Source organism: Procambarus clarkii, chromosome 30 (assembly GCF_040958095.1).
Source record: "Procambarus clarkii isolate CNS0578487 chromosome 30, FALCON_Pclarkii_2.0, whole genome shotgun sequence".
NCBI classification, from domain to species: Eukaryota; Metazoa; Arthropoda; class Malacostraca; order Decapoda; family Cambaridae; genus Procambarus; species Procambarus clarkii.
Genome location: NC_091179.1, coordinates 18,866,673 through 18,888,771, shown reverse-complemented (window position 1 = coordinate 18,888,771; position 22,099 = coordinate 18,866,673). Strand labels below are relative to the sequence as shown.

General features: G+C 35.7%; 1 protein-coding gene across 5 annotated transcripts in view; it reads right to left on the bottom strand.

Annotated features, from left to right (window-relative positions):
- The window catches only part of Ubr1 (Ubr1 ubiquitin ligase), a 53,762-nt gene extending 31,903 nt beyond the window's left edge, over positions 1-21,859 (bottom strand). For 2 of the 5 annotated variants that reach the window (XM_069333996.1, XM_069333998.1), the window contains exons 1-19: positions 21,812-21,859; positions 14,267-14,404; positions 13,765-13,875; positions 12,314-12,462; positions 11,055-11,202; positions 9,837-10,037; positions 9,070-9,252; positions 8,539-8,658; positions 7,601-7,732; positions 6,410-6,605; positions 5,449-5,624; positions 4,945-5,099; positions 4,394-4,670; positions 3,779-3,997; positions 2,494-2,721; positions 1,863-1,997; positions 1,467-1,615; positions 668-895; positions 117-330 (exon numbers count right to left, since the gene is read on the bottom strand). In XM_069333996.1, coding sequence (XP_069190097.1) covers positions 117-330; positions 668-895; positions 1,467-1,615; positions 1,863-1,997; positions 2,494-2,721; positions 3,779-3,997; positions 4,394-4,670; positions 4,945-5,099; positions 5,449-5,624; positions 6,410-6,605; positions 7,601-7,732; positions 8,539-8,658; positions 9,070-9,252; positions 9,837-10,037; positions 11,055-11,202; positions 12,314-12,462; positions 13,765-13,875; positions 14,267-14,404; positions 21,812-21,844 — 3,192 coding nt within the window. In that variant the 5' untranslated portion in view covers positions 21,845-21,859. Of the gene's footprint in view, positions 1-116; positions 331-667; positions 896-1,466; positions 1,616-1,862; positions 1,998-2,493; positions 2,722-3,778; positions 3,998-4,393; positions 4,671-4,944; positions 5,100-5,448; positions 5,625-6,409; positions 6,606-7,600; positions 7,733-8,538; positions 8,659-9,069; positions 9,253-9,836; positions 10,038-11,054; positions 11,203-12,313; positions 12,463-13,764; positions 13,876-14,266; positions 14,405-19,292; positions 19,484-21,811 lie in introns of those variants that run through there. The other 3 variants (XM_045754005.2, XM_045754006.2, XM_045754007.2) reach the window with 3 other exon arrangements.
- Positions 21,860-22,099: the final 240 nt, after the last annotated feature.

Below are 22,099 nucleotides of genomic sequence, written 5' to 3'. Positions count from 1 at the left end.
CCTGTGTTTGTGTATTTCTTTTCTGCACTACTCGCCTAGTTGCCTAAAATAGTTTTGCTCGTGGCCGTGTTTACTTAAAATAACAATTAGTGTTATTACAGTATCATTCCCCTAACCTGGAAAAATGTTTCATTTGTCTTTATGAAATTTTGTTGCATCGATGCCATCTTGGCCATAATTCGAGCCTTCCTCTGGGCAGCAATATCAGCTCTCCGCTTCTTTTCGGCCGAGGCTGTGGCCAACTCTGAAGTAGAGGTTGAAGCCAATACTGCTTCCGATGCCTGGCTTTGCTTGGCCGAGTCCATAGATAGGTTAAGAACTGCATGGTACCTGATGAAGTGATATGGATATGTAAGCATTTATTTACACTAGAAAAATTGTATTATCATTCACAAGTGTATACAGTACTAATATTATATACGGCAACATGGAGTTTTTTTTTTTTTAATTACCAAATTTAATATGTACAGCTTTAGATACAACTATTTGGATAATTTTATAATGCTGACAAATAGTTATTGTTGTGAACCATATATATAAAACTGGGTATGTCAAAGGATACTAAAAAAAAAAAAAAAAAAAAAAAAAAAATAATTTTCTTTTAACTTCAACTGAAGACTGCACAAAAACCAATATTTCCACCCAATTACTGTATATTTATACTCACTTTCTAATTGTCCAAGCTAAGAGATCCTTGTGTGTTGATGTTCGATTATGGCCAACCAAACCCTCAAGTAGGGACAAGAGATTAATTTTTTGAGCGCGACGAGTGAAGTGGAAGTAGGGATCATTGTTGCGGTGATAGCGTTCCTCCTCGTGCAGGGCGTAGCCTATCAGGTGGAGAGTCTTCTGTAGCTGAGACTCGCTCACACTCTGAGTTTTGGTTTCACTCATTCTGTTATAATATCAATTAATAAATCTTAGTCATACTACAGTACTACAATACAACACTAGGATCATCATTAAGAAATGAGTTTCATTATCAGAAACCAGCATTCAAAATTGAGCTTGGCATGTGTCCTAATAAATTAGGTTCACACTTATCAAAAGCCCAATGCCAGAGAAGTAATAATAATACTGAACTTTAATGCAAGATTTTTGAAGAGCTCATGTTTCCACTTAATCGATAAGAAAATATTACAATAAAGACCAGTCTACTTTATACAAGCTGTTGTGCAGCAGGAGAATACAAGGAGAAAAAAGAAAAATTGTCTAAATCAAATCAAAGCGATAAATAAGTGATAAATGGTGGGAGAGCACTTAAATATTTTGACAATTTAAGTAACAAAATTGTTTGGCCTATTAAAAAGTTATCTGAAAGATAGCCCTACCATTAAGTTAGAAATCTTCTCTTGATAGAAGATTAGAAGAAGATAAGAATACAAAAACAAAGAGATATTACAATTATACTTAAGAACCAAACAATAGAAAAAAGTCATATGCAAAGAAATCTCGTTTAATCTAACCTCTTCAGAACCGTCTTGAGAATGTGGAGGAACACGTCACACTGGAGAATATTGACTATCATCGTAAATGGCACTGTGAATGGGGGAGGGACGGGAGGGGGGCAACATTCCTCCTCACCAGCTGCTTTTTTCCTTGCACGTTGCCCTACCTGAAAGTAGGCATATAATATATAAATAGAAGAATCATGTATGTATTTCATACACTATAGCAATATGAATTAATGACTAATTTTCATTAAAACTTATTAAACCATAATAATTATAAAATACTAAGGAGTGGGCAAAGTGATCAACAAACTGTACACTGTTCAGCATAAGCCTCAACCTCTTGCTTAAGGGTTAAAGGAAGAGCCAAGTGATTAACTTATTTAACACTGTGCAAAAGTAACCCCCTACCTCTGACTTGCTCTGTTCTTCACGAGTGTAATGGTAGAAGAAGAGGTTGTAGTGAGAGTGGTAAGATTTCTTGAGTTCAAAATAACCTTTAGTAGCACCAGAAGACTTCTTGAAATCTGCAACTTCATCAATAACCTGTACAAAATAAAAATGGAGCAAGAATAATTTTCAATATTTCAAATCTGCACAGAAGAAAATTGGAAAATGAAAAAGAAAATGAAAAAAAAAAAAAAAAGAATATGGCTAAGAAAATGAAGAATGTTTGAATTTCAGCCTTGGGCCAGATACCAGAACTGGGTAGTTTTATAGCACCATGCTTTTCCTAGAACATGGTCCACTAATAAATTTATACCAAGGTTCTCAATTACTATCAAGTGCATAGAAACAAACAAAGTGCCCAATTGTTCCACACTGCCCAGGATTCTAAATTCTCTTCTAGCTTGCAAAGCAAGTATGCTAAGTGCTACACAGCAGAGTACCCCCTGGAAGATGGACGAGATACTGGAGAAAAATGGGAAGAAAATGGATATATATAATGCTGCAACAAGTCATACAAAACATTACAATTCTGCAAGTGTCAAACATGTTGCAGACAAGACCATTATATAAATATAAAAACACAGTAATATACCTTTTCCATTCCAGTCTCATGATTGGTTCCTTCAGGAAGGGCCTTGTTAAGAACAGAGTGTGGCATTGGTTCAATACAAAGAAGCTGAATGATCTCTTTTTTAATTCTATCTTCTTCCTCAATATGCCCGATGCCTGGAGTGTAGCGTTCTGCCACCAGCATCATCACTAACTGCAGGTATTCCTCCACAAGTACTACAGTTTGTCTCATGTTATCATCATCATTACCCTGGAAAATACATACTACTTAGTCAACAGAAAAATTATTAAAAAACCCATTACCCTATTAATCTCACTATGTGTACAGTACCTTGAGGAAAGATATAGTTTACATACAAAAATTTGGTTTTTAATACTCAAACAGATTGGATCTTTCCTTCACCTTCATTCATTCACTACAACATTGTAGCAAGTTTCTCAGTTTCACTATTTTCAACTAAAAGCTCTTTGTCTAGAAAGATGATGAAAACAATTCAACCAATTTTTGTTGCACAAAGATTAATGCACAACTCAACACTATGGTAAAGTCACGATTCCTAAGCCACCCAAGAAAGTTTTTCATACTGCACTTCAAATTAAATAAAACCATTATTTTCTTTGGGAAAAAACTGTAGTATAAAATTTAAGAACATTTATCAACAAATAACACCACAATTCAGTCATATATAAGGCTTAATGAAATATTAAACTAAAGTAAAAAGTTGCTGATGCTGAAGTGCCCGCCAAGAGGTTGGTCTTTACTGTGCTGGTGATCAGCCAGGTAGTTATAACAGACAATCTTAAAAGAATTCCACCAGTATAAACATGTACATTACGAGCCATTTTATAATAAATTTGGTGTTCACTGGTCATTTATCTAAATGGTTGCCCCCCCCCCCCACAGCGACTAACAACTGGTATAGATTCAGTAACATGTATCGAGGGAATCATTGAACAGCGTGTCCAGCATGCTCTAGCGATTTCCATCGCATTGGCAACACTAGTTTGGACAACTTCCCTTATGAGCAAAGACCAGCACTGGCTGAAAATGTGGTAGAGCCATGGATTGCCGTAGGTTAGCTAAAGTAATTCATATTAATACATTCTGAACCTAACAACTTTGTAATTTACTCACTCGCTTCAAAACTTTACACCAAACGCTGACTTGCATAATAAATCCTATTTCCCAATACTATGCAATGCTAGAGATAACATGGTCCTTGTAATACTAACTACAGAAATAAAGAATAAATCCCTAAGTTGCAAGATATGAACTCGAGGGACTTGTTAACAAAGACGTGCCCTACCCTTAGATAGTTGATTTCATAATCTTCTCTTGCCCAACTCATCAAGTTGAACCGATTCATAAGATGCACCAGAAATTCATTAGAATCAATAAGCGTAGCGGCTATCTGCAAGAGCATCACATCACGGTCTAACATCTCTTGTCTACACCTCACATTATGATAGAAATAAATCTGGTTGATGAGGGAGAAGCCATTACGTCGCCACATCCCAGCATGAACCTGTGAAGAATGTGTTAAATTAAATTTAAATTTGTAAATATAGATGTAGGGAGTGAGCAAATTTGGCACATATACACAATGATCAGGAAGCAGCAATGAACATCAATAATGGAAAGCAGTATCTCTTGAAGGGGAATGCATGATAATTTTAGTATTTATGAGAAATACTAAAATGAAATGGTCATTAAAATGGGTATTTTGCTATCATGACTGATAGTTTACCATAAATGGAACCAAACAAAGACATTACAGAATTATGACAAGTGTCACCAAAAATATCTACCTTCTTATAATATTGATCATCCTTTCAGGCCAAGTTACTCCACTACTTCATAGTGAGAAATTAGTTAATGTTGATGCCACTCTCTTTAAAGAAAATACTATATACAACTTTACCTGAGCAATCATTACTTGTGTTCTGAGAACTGGTTCCATTAGTTCTTCAGGAGAAGGTTTGCCTTTCACCAAGAATTCGGGAGAGTTGTAGTTAAGGCCATATTTATCAAGATGGAGGGTCAGACCTGCCACCAAGCGCGAGAGTGGGAGATGGATTGACACCGGTGCCGAAGAGACATCATACTCTATGCAGGACACAGAATAATCGAGCAATTCCCTTACATATCTTCTCCGAGTTGCCTCTGTACCCAAGTCTCCAAGGGATTTCATTAATAACCTGAAAATATTTTTAGAAACAAAATTATACTTCAAGTTAAAATTTGATTTACCACAACAGTACCAAGATAATTTAGTGATTTTGCCACCTTCTTACACCCATTTAATTACTTTAGTGCTATATTCAAACTACCAGTAAAGATTACTTATAAGCCTGGCTATAATAGTTACATAAAGGTTTAACAACAATGAGAGTCGAGATAAAACTCAGAATGTAAGGGTTAAAACAGTTAAATAAACAATTCAATATTAAATTACAAATTAAAATTCTTCACCGATATGCTTTGATGAGTACAATGCGATCTGATGCAGCCCACTCTATCACAAGTGGGATGACAGCTGCTAGTTTAATATGGAGGTTGAAAGCCGACTCCCACTCTGGCTCATACTCCATGTGTGTCCCCACTTGTCGCACCATAGGATCCATGCCCTATTGAAGAGAACAATTTTCACGATTAAAAACAGGAACCAGATATAAATAAGAATAGAAAACGTTTTGGAACATCTTGAAGTGATTAAAGAACAAATTATTTCCAACTTTACAATGAAGGTCTGACAATACTGTCTTAAATAAAGGGATAATATCTGAAATACTGTACCTATAATGATGTGTAATGTAGAGAATCTCTATAGGGAAAATAGAAGGGGGGATTTGTATAATACATGATTTACATACTCTTAAATTTTTTTAACTACAACAGTATATATTGAAAGGAAGTTACATTAATTATTTAAGCATTACATTAATATTTAAGAAAAATGTAAAGTTTGATACCAACCTGCATCATGCTAAGGAGGCGCAGGAGGAGACTGTACCCGTGAAGAAACCCTCTGCGGAGACTATCGGTCCAAACTTCCGGCTTCACCCCTAACAAATACTTAAGGTCATAGAGAATATACTGGATGCGACGGAATGACGACGTGTTTGAGCTGCGGTGTTCAAGGGCCAGCTTATCTGTGAAATGCATGGAATACAGTCAAAATATTTCAAGATGCTCAATGCAGGATACACTTATGCAATGCATGTATATTTTGTGTATACAACTGAACTTCATAATAAACACTCGCATACATGCGAGTTTATTCCTGTATGAATTATAGATGCAAAAGTATGAGTGTGCTTCCACATACGTTATGTTGAACACTATGTGCTCTTTTGACCATCATCACTACACCACTTCCTAATTTTACGAAGGGCCACTTGCACATGGAAGATTTGAAAATATTGCAGAAAAACAAAGAAATGGTCAAAGACATTCAGAACAACATCCACCAACCCGCTGCATCTTTCACACTAAACAGCATAACAGAACTATCATCACAAAATCATCCACAGCTTCACTCTTTAAAACAACAATAAATAGCTCATAATGAATTGCCATATATTGTACTGTACAAAAACAGTCACCTCCCCTCAACACTGCTTGCTATAAGACTTGTTTCCTATCACTTCTTTCCCTCAGCCTTGCTCTACTACCTACGTTTGCTCTATATATAATACTGTGTATCTCTCTTACACAGTATTAATATGTAAGGCACATTCCTGAGCTATACTGCTATAATTAATCCCTAAAAATTATCCATAAACTATATTACTTTGTAATCTTCTTCAGGCTAATGCCTCCACACTCCATTAAGGTGGGACATACCATAACTGATACAATATAAATTTATAGACTATTAGCAAGGATATGGCATTGGAACAAATAAAGAAAAAATATTTTAAATGAAAACACTCACTGTCTCTAAGCTTCTTTTCACATTCTGACAAGAAGGTATTGAGGAGACGAGTCAAAACATCCTCCTCCGACACCAACATATGAGCAATTGTTGGCATTGTAAATAGCTGCACACCCAGTGATGCGACAGATACGGCATGGTCATGGTCATCCAGTATGAAGTCTTTCATCATTTTACTATAGTGCTTGGTGAAAGTCTGGAGGAAAAAAAAAAAAGGTTTAAAAAACAATGTAAAATACAATTCACCACAGCAAAAGGATAACAGCCTTAAAATTGCAAATTTTCCAATTATGCGCACACACTAACCCCTTCAGTGTATCAACCAGGATCATTTCATTGGTGGGTGCGTGTGTCAACCAGATCTAAAGTCGAATTAAATATTTCTGCAAGGTGCACAAGGCTCACAATCGCTTACTCGGGCAACTCTCCTGGTTGTTAGGGTCTTAGGTATAGAGGTTGGAACTAACCAAGTGAGAAGGTGATAGAGGCCAAAACCGTTAATAGTTTCAAAGCGTTATACAGTACCACAAAGTACTGGGAAGAAGGGACACCGAGCGTAGCTCTCATTCTTCAAGAGATGAATTTTTTCCTTATTTAATAATTAAAATAATTAAAAAATTAAATAATTAAAATTAAATAATACAAATAATAGATAGACAATTAAATAGATAAGTAATTAATTTTCATGCTACATCGTTTGTTCAGCTATCATTGTGTTCGCAATAGAATTCCCTACAGGTGTATATGCACATACTGTAATGTCCAAAAGCCCGTCGTGACTCCCCACAGCAAAGCCTAATTTCGGCAAAAGTTACCCGTGAATTTTCATGTTACGTCGCATTCACAGCTCGGACTCGAGAAAAATTGTGGATGCCAGGGGCATGTGAAGAGTGTGAAAGTGTTAATTAATATGCAATACTGGATAATTATGTTTATAACTGTTAAGAACTAAAAACACCAAGCACATGACCTTTGTGGATAACAAGTTACACAAGAGGTTTTCATGGTAGTGTAAGACTTAACACAGGAATAAAAATAAAATTCAGAAACCCCACTGGTCCATATGAGATTTATATTTAATCGCAACTATTTTCTCTCACAATAAATATCAATACAGCACTAGTACCATTAATTTGTAATTGCCTGGAACAGATGTATAACATTAAGCAAAAATTTTCACCTGAAACTCACCCTAGCAAACATTTTCTTACTCTCCTGGTCCATGAGCATACCGGAAATAAAAAGACGGTGCCACTGTACTCTAGCTGTCTTCCACATCTTTGTGTCTGTCCAAATGATGTTCTCCACAATGCTGCCACCATCCTGTATCAAACCAAAGTGACAATCATTTAGAATTAACATAAGGTATATGCATTGAATCAACTGCACTTTTAATACTGTATACTCACATAGAACCAACCATTGTATAAAACATTACCAAGTATATCTGGAATATTAATTAAAGAGTTAACAAAAGTTAATGTTAACGGTAAAGTTAACGAGTAAATCTAAAGGAGTGAGTAGAGCCGTTAGGTATGATGAAGCTAGAAGAAACTCTACACATTTAGAGTTAGAGTAAAGACGGTTTCATCTTTACTTCTGACATTAATCTTATGGAACATCCCTATCTATGTTACTGTATTTTCCATGAAAAACAATTGTAACTAAAATACTGCATATATAAATATTTAATATAAATTAAATCTTGTTAAATCATTAAAATAGTAACAAGGAACTCCACATACTGCAGACTCCTAGTTCATAGCTTAAATTTGTTCCATTCCATGGAACCCCTCATGAATTGAGGGATTCCATGTGGCCTCCCCATCTCTGGTTAGTAGGTCATGCTTGACATTGCCCATCAGGAATCCGATATCCAGTCTAAAATCTCAAGTGGTTTCGTCTTTACTTCTGTATTTCAGATTTAAATGGTGTTTGAACACAAACAAGAAAAAAATTAATGACATCATAACTGAATAAACATGAATAATGTGTAATGAATAAGCAAAGTTTCAAGTACTGTACTGTTACTGCACAAGAAATAAAAACAATGCTTTGTCATCAATGATGACTATACAGTTTAATTTATATCAAGTTTAAGATATCTTTAGACATGAGCTCTGTCTTACCTTGTTTACAATATCACTGAAGATAAGTCTGAATGCCTGAGCAGACTCCAGGACGTTATGAAGCCATGTTAGCAGCCTTGATGCAAACATCTGGTGAGCAATGATGTATGTCTGCATTACCTGAAATACATTTGTACAATCTTTAATACATAAAATTATCATTATATTGAAACTAATTCATAATACACCAATAGATCAATATTACAATATAAACTTAACTGCTGCTACTGTAAATATGAATGACACTGAATTGTATCAACACAATCTGTATTACACGAGAATTTACAATAATATATTTATAATATATTTACTGTATCTATAGCTTGAATGTCCTTCCTGGGAGCTTCCTCATTATTAGTAGGCTTCAGCAAAGTTTCTCCAGGAGGCATCACCACATTCCTTGCACTCCTTCAACCTCACTAACCCCTCTTGCTATCCCTTTCATTTCATATATTGTTTCAGTACACCATTTAAAGACTGCCTCTAGTTAGACATGACTGCCATGACCTACACGGCAAGATTATTACTAACCTGAACTTTCAGTGGCCGTCCACCACCCCGTGATGTTTGTTTTTCCATGTGGTTCTTAGTTTGGGAGCACTGCTGGAAGGATGAGCATCTCACAATACATCGACCCTCTCTATCTATGCTTGTTGCAAATGCCACTGCATCTTTTTGTGTACATTCTATAGCTCGTTCCAATGTGTTTATGACCTGAAAATTAGTAAAAAAAATAACTATGAAGTGCAAAATCCTTCTATATCAATAGCAGAGAATTTGAGAGTAAACGGAAATACAGGACAGGATTTTTAATATTAGGACAAGCATAAGACAAGGTGGAGTAATCTTCCCAGCATTTAATGTATTGAATAAATGGTTGGCTTAGGGATGTAAAGGAAACGTCCCCTGGAACAAAAAGGGGAAGTAAACTAATGGGGAGTAATGTGTTACCAACATTGTATGCACATTGTGCAGTCTTCCTTGTAGAGAGAAGGAATTAAAAAATATAGTGTGTTTCATGGTATGTGCAATAAAAAAAAAAATTTAATGACATTGTAGGAAAATTTAAAGAGTATGATGCTTGAGAGAATGGAATAAGACTTCATGGATTTTGTAGATCTTTAGACCGATGAGACAGTTGAACTGTAGGATACAAATATGAGTTGCAGTAGGGTGGGGATGAAATATCTGAGGAGCTAACAAACTTAAATATTATACTTGGGAACAGTATTTGATAAAACAAACATGGAGGGCAAGACAAGAGTAATGAGTTACAGTTATATCACTTCTTCACAAACCTGGTCATAGGTGTGTGTCTCATCATTGTACAGCATAGTGACATATGTATCTTTTATGTCATAAAGGCTCGATAAATTCGTGGGTTCACGATCGGATTCTCTAATTTCCAAGTCCTTTGGAATAGAGAATCCTTCTTCATATGTAAGTAGCTCCTTGGCATAAGGCAGGATACAATCAAATATTAAATGGATCCTTTCAGTCTGAAATGGAAAGAAATTTGTGTGTTTAGCATATACAGTAAGCATTTCCAAGTTTAGCAAATAAACAAAAAAAATTATTTGTCTGCCTTCGAGAACAGTATATGGTATTTATAATTTTCTTCGTAAAGGATATGCTTCCCTGTTTTGTTCGGTTTAGTGTACCTAGTCTGTTTCTACTCCATTAGAACAAGCGAGAGAATTTTCAGATTTGTTTTTAATACAAGTTTCAAATCTTACATAAATTTTACGAAATTTATTGGCCCATAACCGATGTTCTCTTCTTTATTTTCATATCTTTTTAATTACAAATGTAGCTATGGATTTGTAACTAATTCCATCATTGAAGTGATCCTAATTAAACTATATGGTGGGCTTCCATAAAAATAGTACATAAAGAGAATCTAGCAATATTTAAATAGTTTCATTTAATAAACAAAATACCGTGCTTCACAAAATTTGACTAATAACAAATATACTTCACATTTATCAATAATATAACAGTACAGTACACTGCACTGTTTATTTGGCATTTGCAGTCCCCGTGGCACAGTTGTAAAACACACTCCTGGAGCTTCGCGAGCGCTTTGGCCCGAGTTTGTATCCTGGCTGGTTAGAATTGATTGGGAGCCAATTCTTAACTGTAGCCTCTGTTCACTCAGCAGCGAATGGGTACCTGGTTGTTAGATGATTTGGCAAGTCGTATTCCGGGGAAAATTAGGATAAAGGACCCGCCCGAAATGCTATGTGTGCTAGTGGGTGGATATACAAGAATGTAAGAACTCTTGTGTATATATGTATGTATACTTTATAAAAAAAAAAAATTAACAATATTCATACATGGCATCCTAACTGACCTCTGGACTAAATCATCTGCTGCAAATTGAAAACAATCTTTTAAATAGTGCTCAACACTAGAAAGGTGATAAATGATAAGATTAAACAAGGTCACCCTACTAAAAAAAATGCAGGTTCCCAAGTGGAACGGCCACCGTAAAAATTGACACACATTGAACTTACCAAATCTGCAGGTATCTTTTCTAATGGGTTTTGCAATTGTTGAACCATTTGACCCTTAACATGAATATCGCAGAATACATCAGTTTTCCAAGCTTCCCTGTCACCACAGTCACAATAGCCTCCCCCAGATGACGTGCTGATCTTGTACCTGAAAATACACAATTCATGACAATATGTTAAGTAGCAAAACTAAGCAATGCAGAAAGCAGACGAGTGGAAAAGTTAACTAGCGTTAAAAAACAAATATGGTCAAGAAAAGTACTAAGAAAATCTGATGGGTGGAAGTTCTGAAAGAAGTGCAAAGATCACTTTATTGGTTTTGCTGGCATAAAAGGAATGCAAGGCAAATGACCAAATATAGTTACAAAAAAGCTAAGTGCAATATTGTCAAAGATGAAATGCAGAAGAGCAACAAGTGCTAAGAAACCTGCAAAAAAAAAGGCAAAGACAGAGGAGAACAAAAATTGAGGTGCAGAAAATTGATATTATGCCAGGTAAGCGACATCATTGCATCATTGTATAAAACTAAGCGAGTAATACAATAAAATTACAAGATGAATTAGTCTATTAATTGTAGTTGTCAGTATCTGGCAGTCTAGGTGATTGGAAGTGTATATGAAATAAACAATTGTTTATTAATAAACAAAGGGGTTTTGTAGTGGCAGGTATGTAGATTATATATTTACATCGAGGCAGCTAGTGGAAAAAGCATCATTGAAAGATGCTGACAAAATTAAGAGAGGTCTCTGTAGGAGTTATTAGTATACAAAATTTGCCAAGTTCCATTAAGTGCTTAGAAGAATTTTAAGTAGGAAACTGTGCCTGTGAAAGCATTAATATATTGCAATAAGAGACTGCTCTCTTATAACCAGTGCCATAATCCTTTTGTCACTATCAAATCTAATGCCACTCTTGTGCATCCTGCTCAAATTACTGTACGAAGTTTCTGATCAGCCAGAGGAAACACGGGCCTGAGGGCCACTGAAAATAATTCTGATAGAACAAGTTATGCCAAACAAGCCAGGCTTCAGACTGCTGAACTTTTAGAGTAGATCTCTAAACTGACTACAGGTAAACTCTGTTTAAAGAGCTTCAAGCCCAATTTATTCTCTGATCATGTTATAAAAAATTCACTACACTAACATTAATAAATAAATATATTATGTAAAGACATTACTTCACATGAAGAGAGAAGCAACCTATGGCAGATAACAGGCTTGAATTACTTCTTCCCCTAATGTGAAAAGCCTTATATTTACCTATGTTTACTATGTGCAGAATTCTTAAAGCAGTCGGCACATAGTACACACGTGGGATCCATGCCACAGTCTCGACAGCCGTAAGTTGGGTCCCCATTTTTAAAAACTCTACCACATAACGAGGGCGGATTATCCAATTGCTTGACCATCTGTCGACAATAATTTAACATTAAATTAGATTGTGCATTACAAGCATATCAATGATTTAATACCGTTAACTTCATAAATAGTGAACTTCACTAATTTTGAATAAAAATATAAGACACTATACTGTTCTGTAGTAACAATCAAACCAAAACTTAGAATTCACAGCAAAATTTGTCATTTGTATTTGAATGATCATATATAATATTTATTGTTTATGATACCAGAGGAAGGAAGATTTTGGTCATCATATGTTACCATTATGTTAATACTGTATTACCATGTTTCATATGATTAAAATGCACTGTTCAAGTATACAGAATGCTATTACAAAACCAAACATGACAGTACTGCTGTATCTACTAAACCAAGTACAGTACTGTATTGTATACAAAAAAAATCCATGGGAACTGAAAAAAAAGGACAAGCAATTTCTTCTAATGCTGTGCTGCAGAGTCAAGACCTAACATATCTCACTAGCTTAAATCTTTTATCACCCCTCCTCTAAAAGAATGTTTTCAAAATTTAGGTGTATAATTATGTTAGAAGGCAATATATACGATATGTTTAAAAACATCCATGAACTACTGTTTAAAAAAACAAATAACTATAGGTTCATGCAAGAACACTGCAGGTCAGGGTGAACATTGTCTGTACAATAAGGCTCTAGTCAATATAAACCATTGAAGAGGTATAATTTAAGATTTTCCTCAGCAGATGAAACTCTAGAGCACGGTTAAATATATAGAGTTGAATGTAATTAAATGTATTTTAGTAGGTAGGCCCTGAGTAACTTCTAGCCTAGCTCTTGTGCCACCAGTTGATTCACAGTAGAGAGGCAGGACCAAAGAGCAGATGCTCAACGCCCACAAGCACAACTAAGTACCAAACTTTAGCCCAACATGCCAGATCGCGGACACACATTTGTCGCCTACCAGACGACAGGACGAGAATCTGGCTTACTCTAAGGGGAGAGAAGCTTAGGGACGCAAGATCACCTAAAACCTTGGGAAAAACCCACCAGAAAGCATGATAAACAAGTGACTACTTTAAGGAAATTATACATCCCAAGGTAAACAATGCAAATGATCATTTCTGGTTAAGTAACCTAATTGTGATGCTTAACTACCACTAAATGGCAGTGCAGATCTCCCAGGGTTCCAGCAAGCCTGTCCCACTTACTAAAGCCACTTTTGCCAGAACCCCTCAACCCTAGGGAGAAAATGCGAACAGGGAAGGGAAGATCCACCAGAAACAGGAGTTTACTTACACAAATTACTCGAGAACACAAAATCCTCAGATCTTACCTGGTACACCTGTGCTGGGTCACCCCCACACATGAACCTCTCCAGAGGATCAAACAACATTTTTTGTGCCAATTCATCATCAAAAGTTATCCGTAGACAGTTACAATTTGGCTGAAAATGAAACAAAAATACTTATAAATTCACAATACTGTATGGACATTATTTACAATATAAATCAAAGACCTTCATAAACAATCACAAGCTGAATTTTAAAAAGTTACAAATATGTGTGTGTTGCCATGACATTTTATGGTGGTACTGTATCTTCAAATTTGTATATGTACTACTGTTTATAAAATCTACTGCCAGGTGTTACATGGCCCAATAATAGACAACTTACAGCACCATACGTAAGTGTTGAAAGATTCAAGCTGAAACCTCAAAGTATTGTAAAACAGGTGCACACAGAAACACGCAGCCAATAATAATTATCGGGTAATAAAATACGATGAAAACCACATGGTAACCCTATTTGGGCGAGGACATTTACTGAACCATTTACCTGTGGAGAATATATTTCTGGAACTTTTATGCGCCAGTATTCTCTCACATTGAGAGCCGAGAAACGGCCCTCCTTGTGGAGTACATTCCATCGCTCAACTAATTCAACAACTGTAGGATCCATCATGTCATGATCAATCTGCAAGGAGCAATATCATAAATTTATTTTATACATTCATTATTAATACAAATGTAAAAATATTAATATACTGTACAGTATACTAACACACACATAGTATATACGGTACATATATGCAAAAAGTCACAAAATGCTTGCTTGCAAATAACCAAGTAATAAGCTCACATTGTTAAGGGTACTTTATCACTAGATTATAATTATAAACCATAATTATCATCATCCCCCACTTTCAAGGAATAGGTATGCATTAGCCTATTGAAAAAAGCAAACAATATATATAAAATGTTAAAATAAAAAAAATACACTTGTCCAGTCCTCATACAGTACCTTGCACACCAGCCTACATATAATTATGGAGAACTACCACCACCACATGCTAACAAATCATTCACATCAGCACCCCCGCCGATTCAAGAGGCTGGGTATACAGCACAACTTAAAAAAAAAAGAAAAAAAAAAAAAAGAAGAAAACAGCAGAATGCCTATTGGCTTATGTTTATATTTATGAAATATGACAGTTTCTGTTTATACTCATCCACTAACAATGTCTAACCATTGCTTGAAAAGACTCTGCTACTCCATGTCACTTTTGTCACCCCCATTACTTGATAATACCAGCCCGTCCTCCAAAAATGGGGTGGTAAATGTAAGGAGACAAATAAGTGCAATTATGTACATAGCAGTTAGGAATTGTACTTATTTTCACTTAGTATTAAATCGTACTGTCAAATATATTGTGAATATTTGAGTTTACCCCAAAAACTGAATAGAAAACCACAACCTTACCTAACCGTCTTAGTTTTTGAAGATAATAATTTTATTGTTTCTTAATTACAATTAGTACTTAACCTATAGCTATATTGATATTACAGTTTTATAAAACTAATAAAACAAAACTAAAATATATCAATAAATTGTAAAATAACTCAGGATATTTTAAAATTTTGTATAAAATCTATATTGTTTAATAAACCAGAAAAAAAAATTCTTGATATTTAAAACTTGTGTATTGCAACTTGAAATTGAAAATTTCATCCTAAAATTCTGTGTGTCTTAACAGAAAACGAGGGGAATTAAATCGGGGGAGGGAGTTGGGTAAATGTAACAGCCCCATAAGTGCAATTATGCACTGGTTATGACAGTTAGAAAGTGTACTTATTACACTTAGTATTAAATCGTACTGTCAATTCGGAGGATGGGTTGGATAATACTGTACTGTACTGTTCAAAACGCCCTACTTGATTTCCAAACCGGTATTTACTCCTTTTTTAAAAATAAACATCACAATTTATATCCATTCTTTTGTGTTCCATTTTATGTATTTTTTATCACTTGTATTTGTGAAACCTGCAGATTTGTTTAAGTAATTATCAAAAGGTTCCAAGTCTGGAAGACTATGCAGCACTGTGTAGATTTGTGTACAGGTATTGTGTGAAAATATGATCAAAATCAAATAAAAACTAATGGATATTTTAGATATACAGTGGTACCTCGGGTAACAAACATCCCTCTTTACGAATTTTTTGGGTTACGAGCTCAATTTCTTCGTAAAATTTGAATATGTTTACGAGCTTTGCCTCACTTTGCGAATTTGTTGATACAGTACTGTATACGTATGGGTCGACCAAGCTCATGGTTCCTGGTGCCACGGGCGACCACGCTTCAGTTTACCAGTGCCTCCCGCCTAGTGACGACCGCACTTTAATTCTTCGTAAAGAATTTCATTGTTTTTCAGCTTTTTCAGTTTCTAAACAAAAAAGTAATTATTATATACCACACCATGGGTCCCAAGAAAGTAGTGGTAAGGTTTGACCTAAGAAAAAATATGTGAGGATGACCATAAAGGAAAAAACAAGCCTATGGAAAGGTTCTTAGCGAGACAAACAAGCAGTGAACCACAACCAGGTCCTAGTGGTATGCAGGCAAAAAATTAAGGTAGAGAGTACCCCCAGAGAAGTCATCACTGCCTGATGTTATAATTGAAGGGGGACTCCCCCGTCCAAACAGCAACACCTCCCCTCCCCCCCCTCCTATCCATTTTCAAATACGATAACAAGAGTCATCAATAAAAGGCGAGCTATAACTTGTACATACTATAGTACAAAATATTTGTGTGTATTATGTATGAAATGTATTTTGAAGTTAATATTTTTGGGAGTGTGGAACTGATTAATTCAATTTACATTATTTCTTATTGGAAAATTTGTTTCAGGTTACAAATTTTTGGTTTATGAGCCGTCTCTGGGAACAGGTTAAATTAAAAAAGCAAGGTACCACTGTATATTCTGTATTGTAGACAGTAGTATATAAAAAATTAGTTTTAAGATTGGATTTTCCTGCCAAAAATGCAGCATCACAAATCCTCAACAACATCCAGTTTAATTATACTACTGTACTTTCCAATGACTTATTTAGTCAAGCTGATCATGTTTCATGCTTTCTTAGAAAAGTACACAACAATATACTAGTTACCAACTATTTTGTATAAGATTTTCTTGTGACTAAGGTGACTTGGAATTGATTCTGGTCTTAAAACCTGTTCATACACTTAAACTTCACTTTTTCACCATGCTATATAAGCACAACTGCAGTATGATAACAACGAGGTGATGGCACGTCCCCGAAACAGCTCACTTCCTATGTCCGGTTTTCCCCTCCTTAAATAACACTTCAATCTTATAATGTTCTTACAAAAAACTTGGTATTCTAACAGCAATTTTCTCTAAAAAAAATTGTCTATGGCATACTAAACCTTATGATAATTGTTCCCTAACTAACTTCCTATTTTGATGTTATTTACTAGTGTCTCCATGTTGGCCCAAACAAAGTACAATACAGTACTATACATTGTCCTAGCTGGTTCCAAGATGTAATGATTAAGAAACAGGTGACCATCATTTCTAAAAAAATACTTCTGCTTCTATATTCCTTCATTTATTGATCCAGCTTATTAGGCTAAAACTTGTCAGATAATATCAACATTAGTCCTAGATGCTTTAGACATCTGCCCATATAAGCCTTCATTCCATTCCATCAAAATTTGATGGCCTATATTTAATTATTATTACCTTTTTTCTATACAAACTTTCTGTATTTGGCTCAGTTTTGATTACTTGTCTGACATTTTCTCTGATATACAGTGATGGTTAGGCAGTGATGTGGTGGAGGCTGACTCCATACACAGTTTCAAATGTAGATATGACAAAAGCCCAGTTGGCTTGGGAATCTGTACACCAGTTGATTGACGGTCGAGATGCGGGACCAAAGAGCAAGAGCTCAACCCCCTCAAGCACAACCAGACGAGTACAGTGCTCTTACTTCACCATCATTGTAGTCAAACTGGTGTAACCCCAATTCAGGCACCCAATTATGGTGTTAGTGTGTCATAACTAATCCAGACCCAAAGACGTCAACCTCTACTTCAGTTTTGCATCATTGATAGCCAACACCTAGATACCATTTATTTAACAAGATTCATAATAAAAAGCACCAAAAGATACTTATATTTTCCTTTTACCAAGAACCAAATAACTTAGATGAAAATGTAATTAGAATGCTTTACAGGTATTATTTATTAGATAATTTTTATTTCAGCTAAACCTTACTATTTAGTACTGATGTTGGCTACCCTTTCCATCCGCGAGTCCCATTACATCCTACACCACCACCTCCACCTCACCTGTGATGGGTCAGAAATCTTCCTATACAAAGGAAGTTCTATGAATCTTCAATGGTGTAGCGAATCCCTTCCTGCAACACCTTTCACCTTGCAGACCTGGGCCACCAGGAGGTAACATGCACACTGGGCTCAACTAGGCCAACCAATGACTGATCTTTCCTAAAATGCAACCCACAACAATTGCCTAACTTCAGGGTACCTACTTACCTATAGGTAAACAGGCATAAAGTTCAAGGATGCTTGCCCAAACATCTCCCCCTGCATGGGAATTTATCTACTACTTACTCCCAAATACAATGGCTTTCTACTGTACATTGCACTAGTCTCAATTGACTAATACCTCTTAATGAGACAAGGAAATTAGGAACCATAAGGAGAGCAATCACTTTGAATGTTTTGCTTCATTCCATAAATTTCACCCTCAAAATAAATGAGAGGACCTTGTGATAAATTTTACCTTTAAGCCAATTTATTCATTATCAATTCTTTTAAACATCAGGTCCAGCAACTTATAAAGAGAAGTATGATCTCTCTCACTATCTGATCCCAAGCTGTAGCCATCTGTACAAGTACAACCACTTTGTTACTTAGCTCAAGCCATCAAGAAATAGCAGGAAATGTATACGTTTATCTCTCAGAATGTTTGGTAATATGTTTATTGCTTCTATTTATGTATTAACACGTACTGAACGGGGTGAGAATAGCTTGAGCTACCTCATCCCTTTGTGTGTATTTTACCTCAATAAACTTTCAATTTCAACTTCAATTCAAGAAATAGCTTAGTCAGGAAGCTAATAATATAGAGAGGTACAAGCTTTATTACATAAAACACTAAACTCACTGTACAATATATGTATATTTTTGTTCAAAACTATTTACATATTTAAAAGAAAACCTGTGCATTGATGAAACATGACAAAACAACACAATTTTAAGACAAATTAAATTTACAATTTTTTTTTTTACACATTAGCGAAAATTACCATTTTAATAAAATGGCCAATGGTCGACACGACTCCCCATTATTCACAGCTTCCCCCTAACTCTGACTTATCTTGCATAATATTCCCCAGGCGTGATGAGCGTGAAAGTGAAGGGAGTGACAGTGAAACTCACAGGTGATCCCCAGCAACACAACAACACAGGGAGATGACGACGACGACGACATACACAATATCAACCCAAGAACCTTCTCTCTGTCTTACCCACCTGTCCCAGACGGCAGGAAGCTCTCTCACCTGTAGCCCCGTCACTACACCAACCTCCCACGCTACAACACCGACCTCTACAGCCTACTCACAGTCAGACACAAAGCGTACACTACTGCACAGTGAAACTTACACTTTCAGTCAAACAATCAGACAAGTCACTTTCTCTGGGAACAGATGATACACTACAACTCGCACGCCATCCACACTCCCTCTCCCACACACATTTTACCTCTAAATCATCTTATTTCTCAACTACACTGACGCATAAATTAACGCTGATTATACCCGTATATGTAAAGGCCATTGCGATAACGAAATCTAGGATATATGTGAATAAAATCGTCAGAGAAGGTAAATATTTTTGCGTTTTCTTTGTCATTGGTGTGGCAGGAGCCAATGGGAGAGCAGAACTGTTACCTTTGAGGTTGTGATTGGCTACAGCTGATTACAACTATTGTTGACAATGGTTTTCCAGAAATTACAACACTGTGTTCGTTCACAAAGGAAGATCTCATGTCCCCATTACAGTGCAGCTGGGATGGAATTTTTGTAGATGAACTCGATTCTTGTAACAGGAAAATGATACACGAAAGCTTACAAAGCGTTTATTATACAGTAGTTTATTTTACTACAATGTACCAAACATAATTTTCGGGCATATTACTTATATAAACGTCTATTATAGCTATCTACTTATTTCATTATAGGTTACTGTATACGTACTCACCATAATTGTTGTAGAAACTTTAAGTATATTCTTGGTAAATAAAGAACAGCGATATCAACATTTACTGCCATACAGTTCACTTGCCAAAATAGTTTAGTTTTAGTTTAGTTCATTTATTATGCACCCCATACCCATCTTGTGGGCGGTAGTGGAAAGGGTTACAGAGGCACATAATGGGCTCGGGGACTGAACCCCACAATTCATTTAGCTAAGCAAATATGCACCTTTGAATTATTTATTTGCCTGAAACGCTGTGCGTATTAGTGGCTTTAGGCATAGTATATACTTGCTCTATCTAGAAATCCAACATTCTGTATGTAACTCATTTTGTATGTATGTGCATACAAAATGGTGAATAAACCTGAATAAATATTATTGTTATTAATATTATTATTATTTGAAACCTATGCGTTCCTTCCGGTAAGATGAACACCTCTATTAATAACTCCAGTTTTCAGAATAGCAAGATTACAGAAAGGAGACATGTTGATCTGTTGTTTAAGATTCGCTACTTGGAACAAAAAGTTCCAAGCAGCACGGGCTATGGTGAGCCCGTATACATTTAAAACATGATCATAATTCCGTAGAAGACATTACTGCAGGTACATCGCCAGTCGGGAATAGAAGTAACCTGGTCAGGTCAAAAAGGATAAGAGGACTGGACCCAGGATAGCAACCTCATTAGAAGTTGCGATGAGTCGTTGAGATAAGACGTTGAGATGCAAGTCTCGTCCTAATCACACACTCAGACATTGACAAAGCACTCAGGAGAGTGCGAAAGACTTGATGTAAAATCCTTACATAAATTTTAACAAATACACAAGTGTGTTTTTTTTACCCTATGTTATTGTCTGATAGAAGACATTACCATTACTAATTGTTATTATTATATTTGTCGAGGTTGCTTGAGGTGTCAAGGTTGTAGCCTCCTAACCCAGTTGTACTTGCGGAAGGGAAGGGAATTACCAGGGGTAAAGCACCAAACCATTATAGTATAGTATTTAGAAGGGGGAGGGATAAGGATTTGGGATGGGACGGGCGAGGGGGGTTGAGATTAGTTAATTTCTTTACATTTACAAATGTACCAAGTAATGGACGGGGTGGGGGATCTTTGACAAGCCGCTGGCTACCTGTCTTCGTAAATTTATTTACCTCAGGTAAATTTACAAAGAGAGCACCAATGGACGGGCTACTTCCATTAACGCCCTTAACAACAGCTGCAACATAAGAGACAAAAAACAGGCACTTACTTGCATAGTGGAGATTATTTTGTTCTATATTATTATTCTTTAATCATTCTCACCCCGGAAATAACATCAAGATCACTAAAACAACAATTAGATTCATATACGAATTCCTAATACTGACATAAGTAAATTCAACACTAACCTCTGAAAATAACGAATTCTACCAAATAACTTAGTAGACTACAGCTACACGCTACAACACAAACCTCAACAAAGATGATAGCATATACAATATACATTAAAAACTACAGGCTACATATCGTTAAGTTGGGCTAAGTTGGGTTGAGATGGCTAGGTTAGGCTAGGTTCGGAAGATAATTTTAAAATCCGCTGGCAAACTGTCCCGTGCACGACAAGAGCAACCTTATTAAATAAATAAATAAAAAACTAGAGCAATGCTAATCACTATACTAAGAAGATAGGCATTACTATACTATGAAAATAAATTGAAATAAAGAACGATGTGAAAAGTGCATGGACAACAATCTCTCATACGTTATGGGGTACACAAAATTCAAAATTTACAAAATGCTAAAAACTCACTTGAGAGAGATATACGTAAGCCGACGCTATCATCTGATGGCGCTGAAATGTAAACGTTTCTTATCACCAATAAGTACAAATCCTGCACATGAGATCTCAAATTCACAAGCAAAGTGAATGTTTATCTCAATTACTGAAGATTATGACGTAATGTAAAGTTTTTGATTTGATGAATCCCAAAGTAACCAAACTGAAATAATTAAATTTAAAGTACTTATTAACAGTTTTTATGAATTCGAGTTGATTAAAAAAAGCTAGAAAAATAAGCAGTATGGAGGTCTCAAAATA